The 12665-nt window shown below is 35.3% G+C and overlaps 1 protein-coding gene across 2 annotated transcripts in view; it reads left to right on the plus strand.

Annotated features, from left to right (window-relative positions):
* The window catches only part of LOC110458301 (RNA-binding protein 26-like), a 25892-nt gene extending 18114 nt beyond the window's left edge, over positions 1-7778 (plus strand). For both annotated transcript variants that reach the window (XM_021509948.1, XM_021509956.1), the window contains exons 14-22: positions 712-870; positions 1397-1471; positions 2193-2258; positions 2652-2750; positions 3152-3256; positions 3762-3995; positions 4593-4679; positions 6180-6308; positions 6937-7778. In XM_021509948.1, coding sequence (XP_021365623.1) covers positions 712-870; positions 1397-1471; positions 2193-2258; positions 2652-2750; positions 3152-3256; positions 3762-3995; positions 4593-4679; positions 6180-6308; positions 6937-7032 — 1050 coding nt within the window. In that variant the 3' untranslated portion in view covers positions 7033-7778. The remainder of the gene's footprint in view (positions 1-711; positions 871-1396; positions 1472-2192; positions 2259-2651; positions 2751-3151; positions 3257-3761; positions 3996-4592; positions 4680-6179; positions 6309-6936) is intronic.
* The last annotated feature ends 4887 nt before the right edge of the window (positions 7779-12665 follow it).

Here is a 12665-nt window from a genome sequence, read left to right on the forward strand (position 1 = left end):
GCATTCCATGTGTTTCCTATATGACCTTCTTGAGGTCGTCTGGTCTCATGTCACTGTCTTCCCGTGAGTCTGTTTATGTCAATGAATTGGAAAGCTTTATTCCTGAAGTACGTGTGATTATACATTTCCCGGTAAAATCTCGATATCGGGTGTTGACATATCATCGGCACGCACGTGTACTATTGTTTACCAGGGGCCTGTTCGTTTATGCGGAACAACCGGTTTGACCGTTTATAAATGTAACAATTCCGGGTATAAATCCTGGCGGACCTACAAATGTGTATGCAAGACTTGCAAGGCTTTCTCAAGGCTCGCCTGAAAGCAGCATCAGATAACTAGGTCTTACCTTATTTAATAAACGAACAACAGTGGTCCGATCGGTTTGACCGTTTAAACGCAAACGGCCCAGGTGTTACTATAATTTGCACTACGATATTGAATACCCGATACGCAAAACGGAAATGACGACACGGTGTACATGCACATTTCGATCAAGATAATTGAGTCCGAGCTGTACTTTTTCCGGAAGTACGTCACGAAAATGGACGCTGATGACGATGTGTCGAGCCACCTTAAAATGAATTAGATTTTGTTTTGAATTGTCTATAAAGTTTATCTGGTTATCTTTCTATGTACGCTTGATGTCAACATATTAACTAGGAATGTAAACCTCAATAATATTCTGACTGTTAAGTATACTTGTATTTGTAGACGCTTGTGTACACATCCTCAGTAGGTAACATTACAAAGACTGTGTACAACCCTGAAGCTATCAAAGCTAAGACGGTCCTTACTAGTCCCACCGCTGTACAGACAGCCAGCTTTGTCTTCAAGATTGAGGCGATTAAACGACAGGAAGCTCTGAAGAAGGTACAGCTTTTTAGATTCTTCATTTTGTTTTAATAAAACTTTTGAGAAAGTATAGTTTTTGATAAAAAAAAAATGAAATCTTGTTTATATAACAATATCCAACAAAGTCCCATTATGTATGATTTTGCTGTAACAAGCTTCAATAAGTTCATAAAAAAGAAGATGGTATTGTGCTTTGAGAATTTTTAAATGTGATGTTTACAGTGATTACATGTTACAATGAGAAAGGTAATGTTAATTTTATTAGGGGCTACTAAAAAAACACTCATCCAATACCCTACCGACAAACCAACCAATGTAATAGTTGTAACTGCCTGTTTATAAGTAATACCTGTCCAGTTGACCAGAGAGGACCTGTGTAACCTGTTATAAACCAGACCACCTACAAATGTCTTCGCAAACTTTTAGAAATTTCATATAAATCTCTGATAATAGAATTAATATATAGAGTGTTGTATGTGTCAAGATTGATAGTTTGTAGATGTGGTTGGTTATGTGAAGTAAAATTCAAATTATATTATAACAGGAAGCAATGAAAAAGAAAATAGAAATTCAAAAGCAGAAACATGATCTACTTCAGAAACAGCTAGAACATCAAAAGGTTAGTATTAAGATATTCTTTGTGGTTTAGATTTGATTTTCAACAAGTAATATGGAGCTGAAGATAGAGATGAAACTACAGTACAAGGTTGACATTAGTTATTGTCTTCTGTAGATAATTTATAGAACAGTAAAATAAACACAACAAGTTTGAAATCAGTTATTGTGTCTTGTATTCAACAGATAGATCTTTTAATTTTTATTGTGTCTATAGAACCATGATATAAACGGTTTAATATTTATTGTGTCTATAGAACCATTATATAAACGGTTTAATATTTATTGTGTCTATAGAACCATTATATAAACGGTTTAATAGTTATTGTGTCTATAGAACCATGATATAAACGGTTTAATATGTATTGTGTCTATAGAACCATGATATAAACGGTTTAATATTTATTGTGTCTATAGAACCATGATATAAACAGTACTGTTGATAGAACCTTGTAACTAACACCTCAGTCAGTTAAAGTCACATTTATATGTCCTGCTTTAGTTACACTGCATATTTTACACTGGTTAATCAATTGTGGTAATGTATATGTGAAGAATTAAAGTTTAAAAGCTCAAAGGATCTCTATGTATTCATTTACATGGTCTACTCTGTCTCTTTGTATACATTTACATGGTCTACTGAACTCTGTCTCTTTGTATACATTTACTTGGTCTACTCTGTCTCTATGTATACATTTACATGGTCTACTAAACTCTGTCTCTAGGTGCTGATACAAAAGCTAGAGAAAACCAAAAACATGAGTGCCGAGGACAAGGAAACCGTAATGAAGGTATAAAAAGAAATCATCGTTAGACAGCTGTTCCATAGTAATGTTTTACTTGATTTCAAGTCTGCTTGAGAAAAGTCAAAGAGAATTCGAACCTTTGCTTTGTCTGTCTGGTTTTCTTGGAAGTCAATAGAATAAATTGATGGGCTCGTGACAGAAAAGAGCCAATCAAAAATGTTTATCTAAAAGTAAAAAAATAAAAATACTTTCAACAAACCCAACTTTAACACATACTCCTTTGTTTTTAGGTAAATAACCGAAATAATTTGATTTATGTATCAAAAATTAAGTTTAATTCATACCATTCCAAATTCATATTGGAGAATGACAATGTTTACATACTTACAACCGTCAGATCTTCAGAAGCTGATATGTATTTTGTATTTTTCTATGTAGACTTTGAAGATCCTTGAATGCAGTATTGTAAAGCTGAAAGTAGAACTTGTTCCAAAAAAACCTGTGGTGGATCCGGCAATGCTCAAATCTCCAGAACTGGTATTAAAAACTTACTAAATCTTTTACGTTTTATTTATCAAAGTCCCTAGATTTTGAAATCTGGTATTGACAAGTGTTCTAAATCTTATAATTCCAGCAAAAACAATATTAAGTATATATTTAGTTGACATGAAAATACTGCATTTGACAATTTATTTATGCAATGAATCAGTTCCAAAGACTTTATGCATTAACAAGTCTTACAGTTTGTTTGCATGTCTTTAACATTTTCAGGCCGAATACTTACTATTACACTAATAGTGAAGTTGAATGTCTACCCTTGTTGGTCCGATAATAATTGAGTTCAGACTAAATAAATTATGTATTTGAAGTTCATCCCTTGATTAGGTGTAATACTGATTATGATATTGTGTATTGAACATCTCTCACCTTGTCATCAGGCCAGGAAAGAAATCCTTGACACTGAATTGGAGTTGTTTACCAAACAGAGCACTGGGGAGGATACATCAAATTTAAAACAGAAACTCAACGAACTCACTAAACAGGTATGTGTCTTTCATTGTGTCAGTCTGAAATTTAAAATTCTGAACAGGCTGCTAGATACACATGGATAAACACTTTAAAGTGCCAACGGCCATATGTCAATGTATGGATAAATGAGTTACCCTTACAAAACTGACCTATGAACATAAGTGGAATGATAGAAATTATTTTTGCCTTTGAACTCACTGATGATGTTTAGAAAACAATCCTGAAATGTTGACACTCAAATCTGATGATCTGCAAGAAATGCTGGTTCTCATTTTTAAAGTTCTGGAATTGATTTTTTAGGATGTAGTGTCAATTATTCCACAATTATTATAGTGAATGTGCAAAATTACACTCTTAACACTACTGCTTGACCCTAGCCACTACCAATACACATAAGTGATCGAAATACTAACCTGTCCATATCTGGTGTACCTGTCCATATCTGGTTTACCCGTCCATGAATCTGGTATAACCTTTAATATAGAGTGAACAACTTATTGTCTATATTGTTGATACCAGGCATCAGCGATGGGTCTTCTTGGCAGAGGGCGTGGTCGGGGTGTCCCCCGTGGACGGGGATCTACCACCTGGGTAGCCAGTGGTCTGAGGGGTCGGGGACGTGCTCAGAGAGGAAGAGGGAGGGGATCGGGCTTCCCTCCTGGTGGAAACAGAACCTTGGACAAAAGACCAAAGATGGTGGAGGTGTCTGGATTCGACCTGGAGGAAAAAGACGGAATCCATTCTCACTTTTCAGTAAGCTCATATATTTTTTATTCACGTTTCTATTCAGCACTATTTCATTTGAATGCAAAGCCATTTCGTATCTTCCGTACTATTTCACCTGAAGTAACCAGATTTGGTATGCAAGTACATCATGGGATGCTGAGTGCAATGTACAAGATGGTAACTCTGACCTTTGATCTTATCCTTTGGGAAAGTTAGTCCAGGGCCTATTTTACATACTATTTCACCTGGAGTATGCAAGTACATATTTGGATGGCAGAGTGTCATGTGCCAAAAGTAGGTCACTTTGACCTATGGTTTGACCTTTGTAATTATTGTGTGAAAAAGTACAAAAAGTATGACATTGTGAACTATATATCCTGTAATAGGTGTACAGCTCCATAAATATAGAAACCATTACTGATGGGGGACTAAGGACTGCCTTGCAATACCATGCCTTGTATTTTTTCAGATCCTGACATGCTGTGTTTTTCAGCTATTGTTACATACAAGTTAATAGTTTGTGTGTGATTATCTGGACCAGCACTCTTAAGAAATGTGATCACCATGCAAGAAAGTTATGGTTGAGATAACATGGGTTAATTTTTCTTTCTTTGTCCATCTCAGCAATTTGGTACAGTTGAAAAGGTGGAATTTGATGAGGAGTCTCAATCAGCAATCATCTCCTTTCAAACAAGAATGGATGCAGAAATGGTAAATTACTTATTCAACATCAAAGAGTAATTTTGTGATACCTATAAAAAAAAAATTGTTAAAATCAGCTTGGCCTTATAATACAATCATCATTGCATCAATCAAGAAGGTATCTTGAAATACAACAAACAACTTGATATCATATACAGGGCTAGCTCTGGGTCTTGATTCAGTTTCGCTAAATTTTGATTTGTGAACAAACAGTTGCGCACGACCATGGACCATAGCCCCCTCCCTTTTAATTTTAATTTATAAATTCCATTATATGCATTCTAATGTATCCTAGACAAGAAATCAATAAATAAAATGAATTATATTTTCTATGTTTTATGACCAAAACAACAAAAACACTGCAAATAATTTGTTTTTATTTATTTTTGTGACATTCCCTGGCCTCCTGCATCCAAACAGGCTGCTCCATGTTGCTAAAGTGCCAGGAAGAGAGATTTCATCTGTTGATATTAACATATATATATTGGAGCATATCATTTCATATTAACATATATATATTGGAGCATATCATTTCAACCAAAACTAAAGGCTGATCATTTGGGAATTTCCCATCCTATCACTAGTTTTAATAGTGGTTATTTATTTCCATATCATCAGTTGATACTTGTTAGTCAAAAAAACAATTCGTTAGCAAAAATGTCAATTTATTCACATCTTGTAAGAAAATTGTATATCGATGACTAAAAACAAAATATCGGCAAATTGTCGTCTCGAGCACTGTGCAAGAATAACACAATTCAAGTGGATTATGTCGTTTTAAGTGCCCTGGTAAATATATCTTGTTATTGTTTATCAAAATTAAAGAGAAAGTCGTTAAAAATATCCGGACTGCGTCTAATATAAACGCACCTGTGTACGTGCCTCATTATCGCCAGGCATCACTTCACGGGACTGATCTACTCTACTGTAATTAAATTAAAACAACCCTTTTCTCGACCCTAACTTACCTCAATGTTCTCCACAGTGCACCCCTATGAACAAGACAATGTAGCTATAATTGGATAATTGGCAATTTTGATTACAGGTGGTGTTGTTGTGTTGACAGGTGACCTTTTGTTAAAACAAAAAAGAGTTCCAATACCTGACCTTGCCATTTATCGGAAATGCAGTCATGCCTGACATTCTAGTACACAGAGATCACAGGAAAATTACCTGTAGCAATTGCATTAGAAACAGTTATTGCCAAAGTTTTTTCTATGGTCGACAGTAACTTAAATGAAACTCACCCATCTGCATTTTCGCCAAGAGCAGTTTCAAATCGCAAATCATGTTTTTCTTTCGCCAGTAGCGACCACCAGCGCGAGTCCTGATATATGTTTGAAAATATATGTTTCTAAATAAAATCTACATTTTGCCTTTGTTATGGCAGGTGAATTGCCTAAAGTTAAGATACAGCAAATATAATTATACAGGAATCATACAGTCAAACTTGTATGAAGTGAGGCAGTGTTTTCTTCAATAGTTCTGAGATTGTGTTATCGTTTCTAGGCGGTGTTACGTGGTTCCAAGTTCAACAACACTGTGCTTGCGATGAAGTGGTACATTGAGCCAAAGGTGGTACTGAACCTCAACATCAGCAGTGATGACAGCTTCGTTGGAGAGGACCCTGCTGAGGAGGTAATTTATAACACCTAATCCTATGGCAACGCACAGTCAGTACTATACCAAACTAGAAAGCATGTTTTCTGTAATAATCATCATGATAAGCATTCATATATTTGATGTACCCAGTAGTATTTATATCACAAAAATGTTTATATTTCCAGGCCTTTTAGTGCAAGGACAATTTCAGAAATAATAATGGTCTGGGAGACGGTTTCTTTAAGGTCCTCCATCAAATGTAACTTTTTCCTTGTGTATACTGTACAAATGTTTAGCAAGTATTATACCACCTATCGATGAGTCTCCCTGCCCTAACAGGTATTCATATCTGGAAAAAAAAAATGATTTGATATTGTGAAGAATTTCTTTTCAAGTTGATAGCCTGATAGTTACTGTAGTAGATATTAAGATGTACCATCTCTGATGTAGACAGGGATGTACAATTTCACTAGACCAATTCCGGGGCTAGTAGATGTTAATCTTAAGTTAGTTCAAATTTTCAGTATTTGCTATGAAAATAGGTCTGCTAGTAGAACTTTTCAAAATCAAACTGCTGGCTAGTATCCAACTAGGACATTGTGCAGCCTGGATAGATCGACAATGCGAGTGTACTGACCCTAACCTACTGTTTGTGTGTTTACAGGTATCTTTAGTTGACGATGAAATAGATGAGGATGCTTTACTTGCTGGAGATGATGACGAAGAAGAAGATGAGGAAAGTCGTTCATGGAGGCGATAAGAACAGACTCCCAATCCTGGAGGGGATGGAATTAATGTTTTGTTTACTCTAGGCATTCTAAAATGTCCCTGATTTGTATATAATTTTTGTATCATTTACCTACGAATGTATGACATTCAGTGAATTGTGACACTGTGATTGCATGTAACAGAGATTTGAGAGTAAAATGTGTGAGAGTTCAGATCCCCGTACTGTAGTCAATTGGTACGGCTTCTTGATTCCAATTAAGACTGCTGAGGTGCGTGATCAGAGTTTAGTATGGTATGTTAGCAATGCTTCTGCGAGTGCTGTGTTCACTATGTAGACCTGAATGACATGAACTTCCCCACAAGATTTTCCACTAACATCATGTGTTCGATTGGTGCAATAGGACTAGCATGTATATATCGCTTGCAAGCAGTGTCATTTGAGAATGAATAAATCTGTTTCAGTTTATCTCCTGGGTGAACACTATACATACCTCACTTGATGTATGTTAAACTCGTTCTCATCTTCTGCCGTGAAAAAAATGTAGAGATCCAGTAGGTGATAATTGGTGCATTGTAAATATTCAAAATGTGAAGAAATGTACAGAGAATGTGTAAATGGTGAAAACAGGTTTAGGTTTGGGGGCTGTATGGAAGATAAAATATACTATTTATTTAGTTGGAATGTTTTGAATGTTTAAATGTTTGTAACTGTGAGTTGTTAGGTGTTTAAACGGGGAACATACCATTATTGTGTTAAGTACACATCATGTATGAAAGTGTTATTACAATGTTTTTGTATCACAGTGGGTTATAGATTGCAAAATCAATCAATCAAACTGGCCTTTACAATAAAGAGAAAGTGGGGGAGTTGTTTGTATCGGTGATATCAAATATAATAATATTGAATTACGTTTATGAAATAGATGTTTGTTAAATCTTTTAACCCTGCTGTGTTTTGAGATCAGGGTTTTGCCCATCCGTTACTTTGATAAGAGGCTTGGAGTATGTGTGTCTACAGGGATTATTCCAGATTTTTAATTGTTTATTTATAGAATTGAGTTGTCATGAAGGTTTGTCTGAGTATAGATATTCATAAAGTGTACTTATCATGGTAAAAAATAATGAATTCAGACCGTTTTACAGAGATCTTAAAAAGTTCAAATCTAGGTACACTGCATTGGTACAGCAACTTAAATCTGTATGTAACTTGAAAATGAAAAGGTTCTTAAGTTATGTTGGTTAATCTGAAATGATGGAATTGTAACATGTTTTCCCCCTCTCTAGTAGTCCAAGATTCAAATCTTGAGGTATTTCACTGGAATGCCTGCTCTCGCCAAATCACCTTTTTATTTTCAATTTTAATATTGTAACAGCATTTTATACTCAGATTTTTTTTAATATCAAATAATACAGCATTTGAACAAGGTGGTATTCATAAATTGTTTAAAAAAGAATGGAAATGACTTTTAACAATACATATTGAAATTGAAGTGGTTTTATTCTTGTTTACGAGCATGGAGTAACCCCAGCATCCTGTCTCATTGATATACCTCTACCAGCACTTATATGATCACTTCAGGAATAATGTTCTATTGTACCAAAGAGAGCTAGTCATGGGGTTACAAAGAAACACACTGTTGAAATTAATTAATTACTTCATGCAGCTTTCAAAGGAAATGTTAACTTAAGCAATGTTTATTTTTGTTCTGTATTGTACTAAATAGTCATGTTGAATGTGTTAAGAAAAACACACCTGTTCGCTGAACATATTACTATAGAATATTTTATATCAGGCTTCAGAGTTTATAACATTTCATAAGTTAGACAATTTCATATAACATGACCCGGAATTAGTGACTATAGTGTTGATCAGTCGCATAGAAAATAAATAATATAAAGAAATATCTTCTCTGTCTGGAAGTCAATTTAGAAATTTGAAGCATGCAACTTTTATTTGAATGAAGCAGATTGTTGGTATTAGAATGGATAAAACCAAAATGCAAACACTTACAGAAGGATGTTATTTTTGTGTTGGTACCAATGGTGCAGTTTGACACTCAACATGACTATTTACTGATATTTACATAAGTAAGTTCATAGTAGAACAGATTTTCATTTGTATTTATAGACATGTAATTGTTGATGTTTATTAAAACAGAAAAAAGAAATGATGCAAGACAAAAAAATACATGAGTGGAAAAAAATGAACCACATGAAAAAAAGTCTTGCCATAATATTTTGCATGATGTACTAATGATGATTTGTTGAAAATGAAAGAAAAGACAATGTTGACAAGAAAACAAAAAATAAAGTAAACAATGAAAAGATGTGGAAAAATCCACCAAAAAAATTCTCAAAAAGTATCTTGAGAACGCCTCGAAAAACGCAATCCCACTACCCTCACCCAGTCCAAATCACCCCTATCAATCTACAGAGAAGTATACCCCATTACAGTCGCTCATCATAACACCAGGGTGTCTGGAGGTGGCCACTTTATCCTACCTGCTTGGTGGCATCTCTCCATCACCGACACTCCCCACAATGGCTGATGTACCATATGTAAGTAGACCACCACAATGTAAGTATCAGTTTCAGTAAGAGGTAATTGTTTATTGACGTGAAAGATAAGAATAGTGTCAACGTTTTGTTCCTCTACAAAGTAATGAATATTCCTTGTTGCCTGACAGAAATATGTCCTGCCTAATGGTTTAATCATTGAGCTTATATCCACACTGTTATATTCCCCATCTTTAAGTTGAATGATACAGTTTTATGCGTAAATGATTCTTGACTTTAACAAATGTGTATTTACATGACCATTTTTCATCTTTCACAGGTTGGAAGAGTTTCCGAGGGAAGTACTAGATTGAAAATCTCTAGCGAAAATCAAAATCCATGTAAAAGTATTCTTTCGTAGGTAGAAGGTGATTTTAACAAACAAGTATTTTTAGGTCACCTGAGCTTTGCTCAAGTGACCTATTCTAATCGCTTTCTGTCAGTCGTCGTCCGTCGTGCGTAAACTTTTAACATTTTCAACTTTTTCTCAAAAACCAGTGGATTTATTTTAAACTTGGTCAGAATCATCCTTGGTAGATGAGGCTACAAAATTATAAAATTGGGATTCCTACCACAACCCCTGGGGCCAGGGCGGCGCCCCAAAGAGAAAATTAACCAATATTTCAAATATCTTCTTCTTCAGACTCAGAGGTACTACAGTCATTTTCTCTGGATGGAAAGAAAGATCATCAGGGGTTTAACTTAAATTGTAAATTTCAGGACCACCGAGCTAATCGTTCTCCCTTGGGGAGGGGGTAAAGTTTACTATAGTTTATATAGGGAAATAACACTTTTGGGTATATTTTGACAACTTTCTGAAGGAAATGATTTTGACTTAGTGAGAATCATCCCTGGAGGAAGATGGTTTCAAATTGTAAAATTGGGATTCCTACCACAACCCCTTGGGCCAGGGCGGCGCCCCAAAGGGAAAATTAACCAATATTTCAAATATCTTCTTCTTCAGACTCCGAGGTACTACAGTCATTTTTCTCTGCATGGAAAGAAAGATCATCAGGAGCTTTACTTAAATTGTAAATTTCAGGACCCCCGAGCTATCCGTTCTCCCTTGGGGAGGGGGTAAAGTTTACTATAGTTTATATAGGGAAATAACACTTTTGGGTATATTTTGACAACTTTCTGTAGGAAATTATTTTTACTTAGTGAGAATCATCCCTGGAGGAAGATGGTTTTAACTTGTAAAATTGAGATTCCTACCACAACCCCTTGGGCAAGGGCGGCGCCCCAAAGGGAAAATTAACCAATATTTCAAATATCTTCTTCTCCAGACGCCGAGGTACTACAGTCATTTTCTGTGCATGGAAAGAAAGATCATCAGGGGCTTAACTTAAATTGTAAATTTCAGGACCCCCGAGCTATCCGTTCTCCCTTGGGGAGGGGGTAAAGTTTACTATAGTTTATATAGGGAAATATCACTTTTGGGTATATTTTATCCATTTTCAGAAAATTACTTAAACTTAGAATCATCTTTTGTGAATGATAGTATTACTTTGTAAAATTGGGATTCCTGCCCAATCCCCAGGGGCTAAGGGGGGGCCCCAAAGGGAACATTTACCAACATTTTCAAATTCTTATCCTTTGATGACACGACAAGTATTGTATTTCAATTAGTTTACATGCTGATTTCCACATCACATTTAAACAATAAAATAAAGCTACCAGTACCTATAAAATAACTCAGGTGACCGCTAAGGCCCTTGGGCCTCTTGTATTGAAAGTACATCGTTTACAAACAGCGAGGACCTCAGCAGTAAAGACATGGTGGAAATTTCCCTTGAAAGAAAAATGTTATATACTTATGAAGAGAATATGCAGGTAAACAAATCGGGTCCTTGATAAAAACCTGTAGCCACACACCGTAGGACAGGTAAGTTGAAATATGTGCAGGTATATATACAGGAAAGACGTATTGTACTTACAGGCCACATGCTGAATTAGAGGTTTATGCAGGTCCAAATGTGTACACATGTATAAGCATACCTAAGGGAACACTACCATAGGAAGCTTGAATATGTGAACAGATAGGATATACTTAAAGACAAACAAAACCTTAATTCAAACTCAAAATCTGATGAAACCAGGGCAAATATATTGTGGGGAAAACTTTCACATAGACTCTGAAAAGTGCAAGGAAAATACCAGATGTTCCGAAATGGTAACTGTCTTCAGCTTCACCAACCAAAACAATCCGATAATTATATATCAACTCCAAGTAATGTCATGTCCTCTTAGCAGGAACCGGGGTAGTGACATAGAAAAGCAAGGCATACTAAGGAGCTTAATAAGAAATAATTGATCTTGTTTCACACAATAAAAAGAATTGATTTCATGAAAGACTAATCCAGACAATTAATGGTCAAAAAGAGGTAAAGTTTATTTGTGTGCCCTATAGTAATCTGTCTGTCTGTTCCTGGCTGATAACTTTTTGACATTTATTGACCGATGTACATGAAACTTGGTCAAGATGTTCAGTTCACAAAAATACACATTGAAGTAAAAAGTCAAGGTCAAAGTCATTAGGTTCAAAGGTCCAGGTCAAATTTTGCATCTTCTCACTGATGAACATTTTGTTATGACTTGATGAAGCAAAGTTGATCATAATTAAACAAGGAGCAACTGACCAAAGGTCAAGGTCAAATTTTGTAGCTTTTCACTAATGAGCATTTTACGACATTATGAAGCAAAGTTGTTTGGAATTAAACAAAGAGATACACTGAGGTAAAAAGTCGATGTCAAATGTCAAGGTCATTAGGTTCAAATGTCAAGGTCAAATATTGCATATTTTCACTGATGAACATTTTGTTATGATATGATGAAGCAAAGTTGATCAGAACTAAACAAGGAGTCAACTGACAAAGGTCAAGGTCATTGGGTCAAAGGTGAAGGTTAAATTTTGTATCTTTCCCTGATGAACATTTTTGTTATGACATTATGCAGCAATGTTGGTCAGAATTAAACAAGGAGTCAATTGACCAAAGGTGAAGGTCAAATTTAGTATATTTTCACTGGTGAACATTTTATTTTGACATTTTGAAGCAATGTTTGTGGGAATTAAACAAGGAGTCATTTGACCAAAGGTCAAGGTCAAAT

Source organism: Mizuhopecten yessoensis, unplaced genomic scaffold (genome assembly GCF_002113885.1).
Source record: "Mizuhopecten yessoensis strain PY_sf001 unplaced genomic scaffold, ASM211388v2 scaffold1191, whole genome shotgun sequence".
In the NCBI taxonomy this organism is placed as follows: domain Eukaryota; kingdom Metazoa; phylum Mollusca; class Bivalvia; order Pectinida; family Pectinidae; genus Mizuhopecten; species Mizuhopecten yessoensis.